This window comes from Staurois parvus, unplaced genomic scaffold, assembly GCF_062004578.1.
Source record: "Staurois parvus isolate SC_StPar_1 unplaced genomic scaffold, SC_StPar_1.0 ptg000145l, whole genome shotgun sequence".
Taxonomy (NCBI): Eukaryota; Metazoa; Chordata; class Amphibia; order Anura; family Ranidae; genus Staurois; species Staurois parvus.
Window position 1 is genome coordinate 4,791,499 of NW_028317941.1, and position 17,723 is coordinate 4,809,221.

The following is a 17,723-nucleotide window of genomic DNA, read 5'->3' on the forward strand; positions in this document are numbered from 1 at the left end:
CCCGCCTTGTGTAGGTCTACAATCTTTTCCCTGACATCCCTGGAAAGCTCTTTGGTCTTTGCCATGGTGGAGAGTTTGGAATCTGACTGTTTGATTGCTCCTCTGGACAGGTGTCTTTTATACAGGTAACAAAATGAGATTAGCAGCACTCCCTTTAAGAGACTGCTTCTAATCTCATCTTGTTACCTGTATGAAAGACACCTGGTAGCCAGAAATCCTGCTGAATGATAGGGGATCAAATACACATTTCCTTCATGAACATGCAAATCAGCGCTTAATTTGTTAGACATGCATTTCTATTGAATTTTTTGTTGCTATTCTGTCTCTCAGTGTTACAATACACCTATCATTCAATTTTTAGACTGATCATTTCTGTGTGAGTGGGCAAATATTCAAAATCAGCAGGGGATCAAATACTTATTTCCTTCACTGTATACAGTATCTTCAGTGTAGACCAAATTAGCGTTTATGATATCTCTGGCTAACAGACCTGCTACTTTGCCATACAGATAATTATGTAGCCTAGCTGGACCTATTTTACTCTGCAAATTTCTTTAATTAATGAGTGTTCCCTATGCAACTTTGTTAGCAGAGCAACAACCATTGTCCTCTATTACAATCAAAGAACCTCGTGAGCAATAAATATGCTATACCAATACTAAATACTAACAAATGCAGCTCACACTAACCACATGCTCATAACATGTGCATCAATGAAAAACATAAAAATACAGTGCAGCACTTCCTCAAAATAAATGTGAACCCAAATATCACAAAAAGAACTAATATAAATTCTGTGATGAACATTAATCCATACGAGTGAAACGTCCATCAATTGAAACATCAAAGTCTCTAAATAGTGATTTCTTCAACTTGAATAAATCTCAAAACAATTCATATCTTCATATCTTCTAAATCCTCCACCATAGATCATGAGATGTGCACTCACCTGGAGTATTTGACCTCATGTTAAGTTCGGTCAAAAAACGCATGCGTCCCTTGAATTGGACATGAACTGGCAGGTATATCCCGGGTTTAGACTCTTCCTCCAGAGATCAACATTCCCTTAATCTCTCCTCCTCCACTCAGTGTATATGTTAAAAAGATAGGAAACACAATAGTGCTTTATCCTTAAAAACATTACATTTTATTAAAACACATAAGTGGCCACTCACACTTTAAAGGTGCTGCATCGCGCCATATATATATATATATATATTTTTTTTTTTTTTTTTTTTTTCTGTATTCCTGTTTCACAGCACTGTTCCATTTTTAAAAAGTGCTATATATCTGGTGTGATGAAGCACCTTTAAACTCCTAGACACTGAGTGCATACAAATGTGGGGCCTCTCGGCGTATGGGCCTTGACGCCGAGCAGCCGCATATTTGCGTACCATTTGAAAATACATATATGCTGAAAGAGCGCTCCATACGTGCTCCCATCACCGTGACTCACAGAAAGGTCCCGATCTCCCCTTGCGATCGGGACCTTTTCTGATCATGTTAACGCTGTGACAGCAATTATGGCGGTCACATGATTCTAAAACCTCGCTCCCGCCTTCTGAAACTCTTAAAGCACCGGTGCAAAGGGGTTAAAGTGTGAGTGGCCACCTATATGTTTTAATAAAACTGAATGTTTTTAAGGATAAAGCATTATTGTGTTTCCTATCTTTTTAACATATAAACTGAGTGGAGGAGGAGAGGTTAAGGGAGTGTTGATCTCTGGAGGAAGAGTCTAAACCCGGGATATACCTGCCAGTTTATGTCCAATTCAAGGGACACATGCGTTTTTTTGACCGAACTTAACATGAGGTCAGATCTGGTGATCTATGGTGGAGCATATAGATATATGAAGATACAAATTGTTTTGAGATTTATTCAAGTTGAAGAAATCACTATTTAGAGATGTTGATGTTTCCATTGATACACGTATCACTCATATGGATTAATGTTCATCACAGAATTTATATTAATTCTTTTTGTGACATTGGGGTTCACGTTTATTTTGAGGAAGCACTGCAGTGTATTTTTATGTTTTTTAACCATTGTCCTCTAATGACATAAATGATCATTTTTATACCAAAAATGTTTCTTGCTGAGGTCTAGTTCTGTATTGGTTCATCAACACATGATAAATTTTCTGTGGTGGAGACATGTATAAATATTTTAATAAACAAAACCAGAATGACACTGTAATACATAAACATATATGATGCTCATTTGAATTTTCTTGTTTGACAACATATTTTAGATACCTTCAGCATATTACTTTTCAGACACATGACTTCAGAGTACCAGAGAGCACACATATGTATCTCATCACATTGGGTGTTCATCACTGAGCTGATAAGTTACAATGAATGTTGTAACAAAATCAACAATGGTTGATAAAATTATAGGCTTTGCTGTGCACTTTTTGTAATGCACTTCTTCATGCCATTTATAGAAAAACTAGCATATTTTTACAATCTGAGCACTAAAAGCTAAATAGGTTTGTAGCACAATTCATTCTGTCTGCTCAGTCACTACATATGATACTTTCAGAACAGAATTGTTCCTTTTCCAACCTACTTGCCTCTCTATCTTTCCTTTTAGTGAGATAAACAGTGATTAAGTAAGAACTATTATACATTCTAAAAAAATGTTATTTAACTCCCCAGGGAACCCAATGCATATTGCGTTTTTAGGCAGCCTGTTCGTATAGGTTCCCTTCCCTCCCCTCCCCAGGCCAACAATGCCATTGGCGGCTAGGGATGTCAATCACCAGGTCCTGGCCGGAGATTCCCCACTGCACCTAGCGATCATCTGCGAAAGCGGACAGGGGAGAGACCTGTGTGTAAACAACACAGGTCTCTTTCCTGCCAGCAAGGAGAGTCTTGTCAGCGTGTCTCCCAAGTAAAACACACATAGCACATAATAAAAAACACAGCACAGCACACAGTTAACCCATTTGATCTCCCCAGATGTTAACCCCTAGATGCCCAGTGTCACTAGTACAGTGTCAGCACTGACCACTGTATTAGTGTCACTGGGGATGTCAGTGGCAGTTAGTTTCCACCCAGTGCCAGAATGCTTGCCGCAGTCCTGTTATAATTTGTTGATCCTTGCCATTACTAGTATTTAAAAAAAAAATTCCAGTAAATATACCGCCATTTGCAGACGCTATAACTTTCACGTAAACCAATTAATTTACACATATTGAGTTTTTCTTTAAGTAAAGACATGTACCAGAATATATTTTGGTCTAAATTTGTGACAAAATTAGATTTTTTTTTAATTTTTCTATTGGATATGTTTTATAGCAAAAAGTCAAAAATATTGTTTATTTTTTTTCAAAAATGTCGGTCTTTTTTTGTTTATAGCACAAAAAATAAAAACCGCAGAGGTGATCAAATACCACTGAAAGCAAGCTCTATTTGTGGGGAAAATTTATGTATAGCATTGCATGACCGTGCAATTGTCAGTTAAAATAACGCAGTGCCGTATTGCACAAAATGGCCTGGTCAGGAGGTGGGGTGGAATCCTCTGGAGGGCAAGTGGTTAAGAAACAGCCATGGCAGTGTGTGTCTTTCAGTACATACACAACCCAGCTGATAGATCACACGGTGCCGCAGTGCTGAGTGCTGTTTAATTTTTTTTTTATGAAAGATCAGCATTGTGCATTCCAATGACACACAGAGCCGTAGAGCTGCATGAACTGTCATTTCACTATTAACAAACAGCGATGCTTGTTCACTCATAACAGTAAACGTCACTCAGAGCTGCGTCTCTGTGTAATGTATCTGCAGCTTCATTACACAGAGCTGCACCATTAAGAATGAAAAAACAATGCTGATTGTACATTTATAATAGTGACAGATTACTCAGTTTAGGTAAGCCCATAATTTGATCTTCAAAAGTGGGGTGGAGCTACAGCCAGCATATGCAGGTGCGTTTTTAAGACAATGGGGTCACCAATCAGAACAGGACCAAGTGCTATATGCAGGTTGTCCCCTGGGAGTAAAATTGAAATAATGTTAGCAATAGTTCTTCTAAAACCAGGTAGTGTATCTTATATTGTCTGCTTAATTTCCTCTTCCTTTAGACCTTACATCTATATTGCTTAGAGAAAACCTTGAAAAATGTGATCCTATATGCTTTTAACCATGGAAATATTTCACCAGGGACGTGATGGAACACCAGGAAAACCAGGATATCCAGGAACTAATGGCAGACTAGTAAGTAAAAGGCACACCTGCAAATGTATTGATTATTTCATTAGCAGCTCTTATTCATCTGCTGTAATATACTATAGCGTGAAGAAAAATAATAGCTGCAAATGTAAAGATATGTCTTAGGAAGGTGTGTAAAGCCCTATTTATACCTATGCCATGTAATGTACGCGGAGGCTATTATATTTTTTATGAGTTTGATCATTTTAAGCTTTAATGTTTAATGTGAATAAAAATGTAAATTAAATGTTTTGAAACACTTGCTCCTCTTAGCATTTTGTTATTAATATACATGTAGGCTTCCATATTTTATTATTGTCTGTCTAAGCTGTGTTACATGTTGGCACAACATCATAAGAATTGCTCGTTTATCTAAGGCCAGGTTCACACCTGTGTGTTTTTTTTATGCATTTTGCGTTTTGCAGGAACACAGTGCATGCCATTTATCAGATTTCCTATGGACTATATTTATATCTATGCGTTTTTTTGGAAAGGGCCAGGGACTTCTTTTCCCGCAGCAGTTTGCATTCTTAGTCCAATAGACTTCAATGGAACCGCATATAAAATGCAAGTGCTGCGTTTTACATACTTTTTTAATCTGCCCAGCAACAAGTTGGCCAAAAAAAACAAAACACACAATGCATCAAAAATGCACAGCAAAAAGCACTGCAGAAACAGATCAAACGCAAACTGTATAGGTGTGAACCTAGCCTTAATGCAAGTCTACAGACAGAGCTATGTCAATACTTTCACTGAAAGTGAGTTTATGAAAAAGCTGTGTTTTTAGCCATAGGTAAAAATAGCAAGCATGTAAAATGTAAAAATTTATTCTTAGATCACTAATAATGGATTAAGGGAATTTTATTAGAGATCAAATGCACCAACATTCCAATAAATGTGACATATCCAAATTCGAACCACAAACAATGGGACATACATTGGGAACTTTAAAACTGCAGGTAGCGTTAGATGTATAAAATCACGTTAAAACGCTAGTTTTTTTGCATTTTTAAGAGTTTTGCATTAGCGTTTAGCCGCGTTTTTCCACGTTTTCTTTTTTTTAGTGCTTTTTTACACAAAAAAAATTTTGCTTAAAAAAAGCCCAAAAACACCAGTTTGCCACGTTTACCAGCGTTAAAGCTAAAAAAAACTCCTATAGAAACCCACTCGTTCTGGGGGGGTTTTCAACCAAAAAAACGCCCCTGCAAAAAACGCTGATTAAAGCCTATGTATGCATGAACACATAAGATAACAAAAAAGGTAAAAAAAGTGGGTGCAGCGCTAATGTGTATATCGTAAGTAATAAAGACAACTAGTAAAACACAAGATTGATTATATCATGAAATGACATGCGTGATAAGAATCATATTATAAATGCATATATACATAGCAAAAAACAAAAATGGACGTGTAACTGAGGAAGGCGAATCCGGGTGCATACGTGGTTGCTCCATCACAGCGCCAAAATTCCCTTGTTTGGTCCAGTACTATGCCTGCTTTTAGAGTGTGATTTTTGGACGAGGATTCAGCCTTATTGGACCAGTGACCAAGTTATGCCTTAGAGAAGTCATATTTTTATCTAGAGGGATTTCTACATAGAGCCCAGCTGTATCTGATATACATCTATTCCGGCCGTGGAGGGGTTATACCTTTTGGAGGATTTGCTGTATGAAAGCTCATTTACCCTTTGCTTCTGGTGAGTGCATTAGGAGGAAGAATTGTCACGGATTCACTTTTCACTAGATGTCACTCCATTCTAATTATTATTATTCAACACTTTTGGACACTATACATTTTTTTGGGCTTTGTGCTATTTATAAATGTACTTATATAATGATTCTTATCAAGCATGTAATTTCATGATATAATCATTCTAGTGTTTTACTAGTTGTCTTTATTACTTATGATATACACATTAGCACTGCACTCCCCCCTTTTTTATGTTTTTTGTGGATTAAGTGGGTTAGTCCTTCTGTGCGAGCTGCTTGTGGATTTTCTTCTTTTTGCGCTCACTACATATTTTCCACACATAGGATAACATGTTGGCAGCAGCTGTAAAAATGTCCAGTGTGCATGAGGACTTAGGGTAACATTTGATATGATGTGATAGAGACATATACAGCTTTTTTATCAATAAAAATAATATTTATTTATATTTAAACATTAAACCAAATTGTTTAAAGGTGTTATACACCATAAGATGTGAGTTTACATTTATTTTATCTCCTATAATAATATCCCATCAGATATTTACATGATATCATTCAAGCATATTCTGCTGCTTATCCAATGATGAATATTGATACTTCAAACTTTGTATTACTAAAGCCATCTGCCATGTGTCCTTGGAAATTGACAAGCATGCTGGCCGATTTTTCTAAGAGCCCAAATCTAACCCACCAATGCAGACATAAGTAGTAATTGAAAACAGAACACATACACACACTAAAATCATCACAGCCTGCCTGTCAGTGGTGTCACAGCTAAGTGATTCCACATGCTTAAAGTGTAACTAAAGGCAAAACTTTTTTTTTGCCAGGCACTGCACCCAAGACTAGACAAGACTAGCTTAGGTGCCAAACTGGAGCTCTTTATTAAACAGAAATACAGGTTTTTATACACGTCACAAATAGGGTCAGTCATCACATGAACAATAAAACAAATATTACACATTAGGATAAACATCCCACACTGAATAGATAATGAGGCAAAGCTTACATCAGACTAATCCCATCATGCAAGAGCCTCCAAGAGGACTTGCCAACAGACAATAGGTGACTCAATTAACAATGAATGCGTACCTAGGCAGCACAATGGAAGGAAGACGGTAAATACATAGCACTTTAATAAACAGATTACATGTTTTGAGCTGATTATATTAAGGGCCCACTAGGGAGATTTCTCTTCACTTCCTGTCCAATAGCCAAAATAGGACGCAAGAGTGCATCCCTCCAAAGTGAGGGAAACCCAGTGTGGCACCAGGATCACCAGAACTAGTATCCCCATTGGAAGATTTCCCTTCTATTAGTGTTCTGAAGTCAAATCAACTTTTTGGATTTTCTTTTACATTCAATTTTGATGATAACAGTAAACAGGACAGATAGAGGGGGTGAATCTCCCTAATGGGGGAATAGACAGCAATAAAAACTGACAGATGTTCTAATACATCTCCACTCTATCCAAAACTATCTCAAGTTACCTTGTGAGCTAGAAGCCTTGCACGATCACTTTTTCCATTTCCTACACACAAAACCAGACACATGATTCATGGGGTAGACTGCCACTACCTGCAGTTTGTCAGTTGACTGTTGTGCTAAGAAACCATACCACATACACAAAAACACAGATCACAGCTGACGGCAATTTGATCTGTCAGTCTGTCCCTGCCTATGACACTAATCTGAATGCAATCAGATTTGCCACCTTGTTCTCTGTCAGTCAACCACTGTGATTACAAAAAAACATAAATCTCAAATAGATTAGCTGCAAACGAGCAACCGAGCATACAGGCACATGGTAATAAAATACAATAGTGTCTTCAGGACTTGTCAGTTATTTGTTTATTACATAGAAGGCCAACTTTTAAAAGATATATTTATATCCTTAGGTGGGCAGTGCATATATATATATATATATATATATATATATATATATATATACAAAAATAATAAGTACAAACGTCAAGAAAAAAAATGACATACAGGAATATTGGCTATTTGCTATTTAAAATAAATGGGAGAAAAAAAGGAGTAAAGATTACTGTACTCCTGAATTTTTATGTAAAAGTGGTCAGAAAGATTACCTTTGGTATGCTAGATGTGGGCACTTATCTGGGTCACTTATTCATCTTCTATGATGTTGTCCCAAATTCAGAAGGTATTGAGCATTAGGTGGTAGGGGCTCTTAATGGGCTTTTAGGGGTTAACTTGCTGGTTGATCCTCTTTACTTGGTCACGATGATCTATCTCCAACTGATCAGAACCTATGGCTCAATGTCTTGAAATCATTATTTTCAGCCCACAGACAAATTATACTCAAGTGGACTTCCCCTTGGCCCCCTTCTCTTTCTGAATGGATAACAGAGTTCAATAAATACGTTCTCAATTAAATGCATGCCTAAAGTTCTAGGAACTCTATATGGAAGTTTGAAGCAATATGGTCCCAGTGGATAGAGTGCACGTATCCTAATCTTTGATGGGAATTATTTATTGATCCACTCATATGTTGATTGCACTCCTCTTCCCCTTGTTCTTTTTTTCCCCTTCTTTTTTTTTCTTGCTGTTGTGTTGTTATTTTTTTTTTTTTTTGTATTTTTGTATGTAAAATAGAAAAAAAAGTTCATAAATAAAATCTGAATAAAAAAAGAAACAAAAACAAAACCTTTATTGTTTGGGCAGTATCCGTTTATCTTGTTGATGGGGGCATACTTTGAATTTTAGAACTCACTGCAGATGAATTACAATGTGTATTTGCATGCTGCTTATAAAACTGTTCCACCTTGGTCAGTCGGCTGTAGAGATGGTACCATGTCAGGTGTGAGGAAAGTTCTTGCCTCTGAAGTTGGCAGTAGACTATATGGACTAACCGGTTCTAATTACTGGGTTGGAGTTAGAATTTCCAAAGCCAGCACATCATCCTAATTGCAGCAAGACCAAACACAACCTGACTGCCATAAACTAGGTCCATGTAATCGTTTAGTCAGTCCTTGGTTGATTCAAGAAGGCCAGAACATAGCATTTTGCATCTGCCTGTAGTTCCCAGCTCGTACTATCAGATAAAATTAATTCACAAAGCCAATTTTCTGGATCTTATGAAAGATTACACATATTTCTGCTAACATAAGAAAATGAGTGTTGTTCCTAGACATTGTGATTGAATTCCTATTCCCTCCTTTTTTGACTTTCAGGTGCAGACATCTGATTATTCTTTAATTTTTTCCACCTCCTCCCCCCTTTTCCCAGTGACATGATAAGCAACATGTTAGCAGCTAGGTGGTAATTCCGGCCTTAGATGACACTACAATCATCTGTATACCACCGTACATTGACATATGAACATATTATCACCCTACTTCCTATATCTAATTGTGCACTTATCTTAGCACAGTTATACAGGCCCCTTTCCTGTACCGAACTTGCTTACTCTAATCTCATTGCACACTGTGAGATTCTTAGCATCACATGTGGGCATTATCTAGGGCAGTCTTCATACAAATACAGCCTGCTTTGGAATGTCCACCCCTGCCAACTGACACCCACCCAACAAGGAATTTTTATACTTGTATAAATCCTCCCAAGAGCTCACCCACTGATTACATCATGGCTGAGAACTTGAGAGGAGTACTGAGGCAGGGTGCTGTGAAATTTTAACAATAAGATGTTACAATCTTATTGTAGAATCTCCTTTAGATCAACCAAGAAGTATGTAGTGCAAGCGCCTACCTGATTTGATATAAATCGATTGTTCAGGGAGGCCTTTGTATCACAGAGCTTTAGTAGATATAAAGTTGATTGTGTGGAAATTGTATGGTCAGATTGTAATGAGTATGGTAAGTCATACAGATGTGACTCTTCACTGTCAGGGCCTGGCAACAACTTGGTCTCTATTGTAGCAGCAGGGAAAACAACTTCCTCTTCATTGCCACATATGCATCCTCATCTCACCGTAGAAAATAATATCCTGTCAATCAGCATGTAGGCAGGTGGTAGGCCATTACAGTGCCTTGAAAAAGTATTCACATCCCTTAAAATTTTCCACATTTTGTCATGTTACAACCAAAAACATAAATGTATTGGGATTTTATGTGATAGACCAAAACAAAGTGGCACATAATTGTGAAGTGGAAGGAAAATGATAAATGGTTTTCAAAATTTTTTACAAATAAATATGTGAAAAGTAAGGCGTGCATTTGTATTCAGCCCCCTTTACTTCAATACCCCTAATTAAAATCAAGTGGAATGAATTACCGTCAGAAGTCACCTAATTAGAATATAGAGTCCACCTGTGTGTAATTTATTCTCAGTATAAATACAGCTGTTCTGCAAAGCACTCAGAGGTTTGTTAGAGAACATTGGTGAACAAGCAGCATCATGAAGGACAAGGAACACACCAGACAGGTCAGGGATAACGTTATGTATAACCTCAAAGCAGGGTTAGGTTATAAAAAAAATCCCAAGTGTTAAACATCTCATGGAGCATTGTTCAATCCATCATCCGAAAATGGAAAGAGTATAGCGCAATTCCAAACCTACCAAGACATGGCCGTCCACCTAAACTGACAGGCCAGGCAAGGAGAGCATTAATGAGAGAAGCAGCTCTTGCAGCTGCCCATGGTAACTCTAGAGGAGCTGCAGAGATCCACAGCTCAGGTGGGAGAATCTGTCCACAGGACAACTATTAGTTGTGCACTCCACAAATCTGGCCTTTATGGAAGAGTGGCAAGAAGAAAGCCATTGTTGAAAGAAAGTCATAAGAAGTCCCATTTGCAGTTTGCAAGAAGCCATGTGGGGGATACAGCAAACGTGCAAGAAGGTGCTTTGGTCAGATGAGACCAAAAATGAACTTTTTAGCCTAAAAGCAAAACACTATGTGTGGTGGAAAACTAACACTGCACATCATTCTGAACACACCATCCCCACTGTGAAACATGGTGGTGGCAACATCATGTTGTAGGGATGCTTTTCTTCAGGGAAGCTGGTCAGAGTTTATGGGAAGCTGGATGGATCCAAATACAGGGAAATCTTAGAAGAAATCCTGTTAGAGTCTGCAAAAGACTTGATACTGGGGCAGAGGTTCACCTTCCAGCAGGACAATGACCCTAAACATACAGCCAGAGCTACAATGGAATGGTTTAGATCAAAGCATATTCATGTGTTAGAATGGCCCAGTCAAAGTCCAGACCTAAATCTAATTGAGAATCTGTGGAAAGACTTGAAAATTGCTGTTCACAGACACTCTCCATCCAATCTGACAGAGCTTGAGCTATTTCGCAAAGAAGAATGGGCAAAAATTTCACTTTCTAGATGTGCAAAGCTGGTAGAGGCATCCCCAAGAGGACTTGCAGCTGTAATTGCAGTGAAAGGTGATTCTACAAAGTATTGACTCAGGGGGGCTGAATACAAATGCACGCCTTACTTTTCACATATTTATTTGTAAAAAAATTTTGAAAACCGTTTACCATTTTCCTTCCACTTCACAATTATGTGCCACTTTGTGTTGGTCTATCAGATAAAATCCCTAAAATACATTTACTTTTTTGGTTGTAATATGACAAAATGTGGAAAATTTCAAGGGATGTGAATACTTTTTCAAGGCACTGTATCACGTATTGGGGTTGAAATTATATGTACTATAGTGACAAGGAGGTCTGCTTTCCCATGGTTGCCCAGCTACAGCAATAAAACATGTCCTGTCTTTGTCTGAGTTCTGTTGGTTAATTATCAGGAATGGGTTGGCATTTTTTTTATATATCATTCAAAAGAGATTTGTTCAACGGTAAACTCTGACATTTACAGTGTGCTAGAAGTAAACTGGATGTGTGGTAACTGTAGTCTATGGCTTTTGATCAATTACTTGATTCCTTTCATTGTATTGTTACATTGCAATATTTATCTGTTGTCATAGTTACATGTCATCGCTTCTATTTATGTAGGGAGAAAAGGGGGACAGAGGTGAAAAAGTAAGTACAATCTGCCTTGTTATATTATATAGTACTCATTTTAACGATCTAATCATTTTTGCTGAGATGCAATAAACATTTAAAATGTCTTTTATAAACAGGATGCAGATTTTATTTATTTATTTCAGGTACTTATATAGAGCTGTACATTCACATCAGTCCCCAACCCTCAAGGGGCGTACAATCTAAGGTTCCTAACTTACATTCATACATACACATCCTAGGGCTAATTTAGACAGGATCCAATCAACCTACCATCATGTCTTTGGAGTGTTGGAGGAAACCGGAGTACCCGGAGGAAGCCTATGTAGGCACAGGGAGAACATGCAAACTCCAGGCAGATTAGTATTGTAAAAGTATACTGCATGCACAAAATAGAGTGAGTCCTGCCGGAGGCTGTCATTTTAATAAGCTATGACCCATGTTTAAATTATTTAAATTATTATAAGCAAATATAATTGAAACTAAATCACTTAAAGAGGAGTGCGGGATTCCATATTAACAAACATACTCACTCACCTAGATGGCTGCAGCATCAGTCTGATGTTGCAGCTGTCCCCTGCTGGCTCTACACCAAGAACTGAGTGACCAAAGACCACTGATCGCTCAGTTTTTGGGTCTGCTCTGAGCCGAGAGTGTTGACTGTCACTCACCACTATGTGCTCTGCCCCTCCAGTGCTCACTGGTGCGCCAGAATGTGGAGGGGGTGTGAACGACTGGCTCAGGCTCTCAGTGGCACACTGAGAGGCTGAGCCAGCTGTTGGTCAGGCATCTGGGTGGATCTCAACATTATTGTCAGGATCCTCTCAGAGTCGGGATCGGCTCTGTGATGTCAGCTGTCAGTGGACCTTAGCCTGCTGTTGGCTGAATCTGGGTCACAGGAGTGCAGAACTAATTATGCTCCTGTAACTCACAGGAGCAGTAGGGCCAAAAGAACCTTGTCCATACTTCTCCTTCAAAGTGTATCACTAGGCTGAAACTTTTTTTTTAAGTCTTGAATAGAGTGGGGAAGGGTCAGACTCCTGGCAAAATTTTCCCCTTCTATTTGCACAGGTGACCATTGTCACCAAAATAGAAAGTGAGAAGTCCAAAACTGTCCTCAGAACAAGAGTTGAGGGGAAATCTTTCAAAGGGGAAACCTGTCTAAGAAAGGAATGCCTTCACTTTGGGGGATTTCCATCTAGCTTCTGCCTCTGGGACAACACATGAAATGTGCCCACTGGTACACAGACATCAAAAAGATCATCTGGCTTCCCTTTCCTACAGTGTGATTGGCTATTACAGTCAATGTAATTAGGAGTCCTACAGGTTGGTTTCTAGCTGATCTAGCTAATTTATTGTGATCCCTGCTTTCTATCGACCACATGATCACAAGGAAAAGGGAACACTTTCACTACATTATTACTGTACAGAGGCTAGCAGACTGAACAAAGTAGAAGAATTTGATGTAATATTAATCTCATTTTAGGGAGAGGGTGGAGTATGTTCCTGTCCTCCTGGACCATGGATGGTAAGTGCGTCCTTCCCTAGAAGTGGATGTGACTAATCTTTAAATGGCTCACTGAACCTTTTTTGATCTCCAGGATTCATCAAATGGTGATTTCTGGCGATATGGAATTCAGGTCAGTTTTGGGTTTTCTGTTTCTTAATATATCTCTATTAACAATGACTTTTTATATGTTAATTACCTTTTCTCTTTTTTGTCTTTCTGTCATCAACTCAGAAGACATGAATATATGGCCCTAAGACCATAAATTATTGCCATGTATGTTAGCAGATTAATACAAATGACAAATGCACATATCGAATAATTGCTATTCATAATTTATCTATTATAATTCATAATTGCTAAAAATAAATATAATCAGCTTACATGAAGGTGTCTTTTGGTAAGCAGGAATATTTTTTGATTATTTCATTGGAAAGGACATAATGGCAGAAACAAGTTTTTTCCATGTACACAGTGACTTAAAGGAAACCAGGAATAGCTATTAGTAAAATGTGGATAAATCTGGACATCTCACTGCTCCACCCCCAAAAAAAAAAAAAAATCTAGCCAAAGGAAAACTGGGTGTGGGGTAAACCATCCTGCCCACCTCACCTGCAAAAAGTGCAGATCCAGGTGCCTGAATGACCTGTTGTCTAGCCTATAAATATACTAATTTTGAAAGAGAGTAATTGAATGGGAGCTTCTAAGGGGCTCTAACTGTGACAGTTTAGGAGGTCTGCTGTGCATCTTTATCCTTGCTGTACATTAGCATGGGATTGTCACACAGGATTACTCCCTGGGGTAACAAATATTCAGTCATAGGTTATAAGGTACAAACATTTTTAAAATTAGATCATTTGGACCTTTTTTTATTATCCTGTGCCCCCTCATTATATGGTATCATATTTAATGTTGCCTCTGTCATTCTGCAGTGTACATTCTACAATAATAGCCACGGGCCCCGGTCTTGCCATTAGATATGATAAAACTCAGGGATTGGATGAATAGAAAACAGTGCTAGACCATTACTGAAAACCTATACAACAAACAGACATGAGCATCATGTACCACTCTTGTGTTTAGCTATATTTATTCTAGATTCTGTCTTTATTCTTCAAGAACTGGCAAAACGTGAACCCAAGAAAAATATCTTATTATTATATTGTATATAATATGTAGCCAAGATTCCTACAGGTTACAAAATTGTACACCTAATCTAGCATTTTTGACATTTGCTTGAAATGTCTAAGTTTGTCATCTGCATGCCTTATTTCTAACAGATGTTAGCAGCAATTCTAGTTGCATTTTGACTCAGGCCCAGTCCAGACCTATGCATTACCATAATATACAACAGCTTGTTTGGTTAGTTTCGGAGCCATTCATTTAGAATGGTCCCCAAACACACAACTACAGTAGCAGCCAATACTTTTGCACTGCACAGCAACACACATGACATACATTGTTGTGCTCTTAGTTAGTATACTGTCAACAAATAAAAATCACCGTATGAAAAGATGCCTTTCAGAAGATCACATTTCAAGTAAAGCATGGTATAAAGCTTAAAGGTAAAGCATGGTATAAAGCTATCTTATAAAAAAAAAATAATAATAATAAAATGCTGCAGGTAACTACACAAAAACAATGTGCCCTCCCAGGTTATCAGTTCTAAGCTACTTTTGTTTGTTGATGCCTCCGTTTCAGGGACCCCCAGGACCACCCGGACCTCCTGGTCCTCCCGGACTACCAGGTCACCAGGTGAGCCGTATTCTTAATTCTCCTTATATGCTCTTAGAAAATCCTTCTTCACTTTCAGAGTGAAAATGTTTAAGCATAATAAACTTGTTATTAGCACCGTCTCCCCAGCCAGAATGATATACACAATGAACACAGAGGAGACATGAATAGGCAGACTGCAGGAGCTATTCTAATGATATATGTTCTAACATACTGTATTACAGGTGAGTCTTAGAACATTTTTATATTTGGAGGAAGCATTGGCAATGTTGTGAGCTTTTTTTCTTTTTTTTTTTATGACAAGCATATTTTAAGGCAAAGTCATAGTTCATAAAACAAAATTTACATCCAAGCTCAGGCATGATAACTTAAAAGTGCATATCATCGGGCTTTTTATTTTGCACATTAACTATGCCCCCAAAGCACCACAAACTCCATATGCAAATACTGACTTTTTAAAGGTCAAACATTTGGCATGCCACCCCCATGTCTACTAGTCCAGTACCAGTGCCACAGAAACCTGATTGTTGATGATGGTTGTCACTTTTTAGAAAGCCAGTATTTGAATTTAGGATTTGGAGGGCTAGGAGTACTTTGAAGGTATAAACAGAAGGTGTATACTGATCAGTTGTGCTTGCACTTGAATGTGAATATTGTTTTCTGCACTTATTTCTTTTAGGGAAGTTCAGTTTCATCAAACTAACAGTTACTGGAAACAGTGAAAAGGAATGTTTATACGAGGAGTCTTTAAAAAGCATCTGCAAATTTATACATATATATATGTTTAAAAAGTGTGGGAACTTTTTGATGATCCCTTGTAGATTGCACACCTTGCTAGTATGAAAAATTAGAAATGTGGGCAAAGAGAAACAAGCATTTGTACTTCTTGAACACCAGTTTAAGTTGAAGTTACTGCAAGCAATAGATGCTTCCTTTTTAGGTATAGATATGTTCTTGCACTTAGAGAGTAAATTGAATATAGATATTTGCAACAATACACAAAGCCATAAATGTTTGCTCACAACCTATTGATCAATTCGGTCTATTGCTGTTTCCAGGAATGCAACTGAAATCAATCAAACCTGACTGTGCAGTCCAGTTTTGCTGTGTTAAGAATTTACCCTACTTTAGACCAAATGAGCACATGAAAAACCTATAGCATCATAAAAGTGGTCAATGGACAGCAGCAGAATAGCATAGCATAGCTGGAGATCTAGGATTGGGTCAAACTCTTGTATATGTACAATTAATCAGTCTTATTTTAACATGTGTTGTTCCAGTCTATGACAAACGAGCTCTGAAACAGTACAGAGATCAAGAAGGGAGAGTACCTGCAGTGAATACAATTATTCAGATAAGATATATACTAGATAATAGTAGTCAGATATCGCCTAGGAGCTGAGTAGCCTTCATTTCTGTGCTGTGTGTCCTGTTAGCACTAAATTGTTGGTATTGATAGTGTAATAAGTGCGTGCAAGAAACACACAGTGCAAATGATGGAGACTCTAGCATATGCTTTAGCCCCAGATTTTTTCCTTGACTGTAGGGTTTGCCCGGACACAATGGTATGCCAGGACCACCTGGAGTGCCAGGAGAACTGGTAGGTATAGAGCGCTGGTGTGCTTCTGCTATGTGTTAGTGCCACGCTCTTTACATGTAACCCTAATCCTTGTCAAATAGAGGAAGTAGGGCAGCTATAATATGTGCACACCTTCCCATCCTTTTTCTGGTGTCTCCATGTTGTCACTTCGCTTTGCAGGGTCCCTGTGCAGTTGTGTGTGTCCCATGTTTCCCTAGTCTTTCTGACTGTTCTCTAACACCCACATTCTCTTTTTTTCAGGGACCCCTGGCTGCAGAACGAAACATTGATGTCCTGAAGGTGAGGATGTCATAGGGAATGACTAAAAGGATTGTGGGACTGCATCAAAGGTTTAATTTATTTTAGTGGCCTATTTTTGAAGTTTATGTGTCTAGTGGGAAATCCTTGGAACAATGGACCAGCCACTTTGTTGGGGGTGAACTAGTTTATCTGATATACCCTGCTTCATACAGAGTATTTGTGGGGACTGTGCCAATGTGCAGAACAATCCCAGCGCCATGAAAGGAGAGAAGGGAGAGCAAGGACAGCCTGGCATTCCTGGAGGAGAGGACTGTGAGAGGGTATGAAAATACAACTGTGTGAATTTCATTAGTTCCATTTTGGAGTTTAATGTGTTGTTGCGTTATTCTGCATGTGCTCTTTGGATCTGAGAGAAAATATGAATGACTTTACTGTCAGCTGAAAAAATATATTGTGTGAATGACTAGGCAACAGTCTAGTGTTTAAGAATGGTTGGGCACCAATTACTCAGTTTTGTGGGTTTGTTTTATTATTTAATGGAACATTAGCACATCAGTCAGCTGGGTGAGATTTAAAACTGAAGAGTGATAAATCTGGTGCAACTCTGCATAGAAACCAATCAGATTCCAGGTTTTCTCGTCAAAGTTTAATTGAACAAGTTAGAAGATGATTACCTACAGCTGCAGCAGATTCAGTGCTCCAGTTTTAGTAAATCCCTCCCTCGTGTGACTGGTCATTGTACCCAGAAAGCTTTCAAGAAATTGTCTAATT

General features: G+C 38.2%; 1 protein-coding gene across 6 annotated transcripts in view; it reads left to right on the forward strand.

Annotated features, from left to right (window-relative positions):
• Nucleotides 1-17,723, forward strand: part of COL16A1 (collagen type XVI alpha 1 chain) — a 295,727-nt gene that overhangs the window by 234,083 nt on the left and 43,921 nt on the right. For 2 of the 6 annotated variants that reach the window (XM_089673859.1, XM_089673860.1), the window contains exons 38-45: nucleotides 4,164-4,217; nucleotides 11,863-11,889; nucleotides 13,358-13,399; nucleotides 13,473-13,511; nucleotides 15,080-15,133; nucleotides 16,659-16,712; nucleotides 16,953-16,991; nucleotides 17,165-17,272. In XM_089673859.1, the coding sequence (XP_089529985.1) occupies nucleotides 4,164-4,217; nucleotides 11,863-11,889; nucleotides 13,358-13,399; nucleotides 13,473-13,511; nucleotides 15,080-15,133; nucleotides 16,659-16,712; nucleotides 16,953-16,991; nucleotides 17,165-17,272 (417 nt within the window). The remainder of the gene's footprint in view (nucleotides 1-4,163; nucleotides 4,218-11,862; nucleotides 11,890-13,357; nucleotides 13,400-13,472; nucleotides 13,512-15,079; nucleotides 15,134-16,658; nucleotides 16,713-16,952; nucleotides 16,992-17,164; nucleotides 17,273-17,723) is intronic. The other 4 variants (XM_089673863.1, XM_089673861.1, XM_089673864.1 and 1 more) reach the window with 4 other exon arrangements.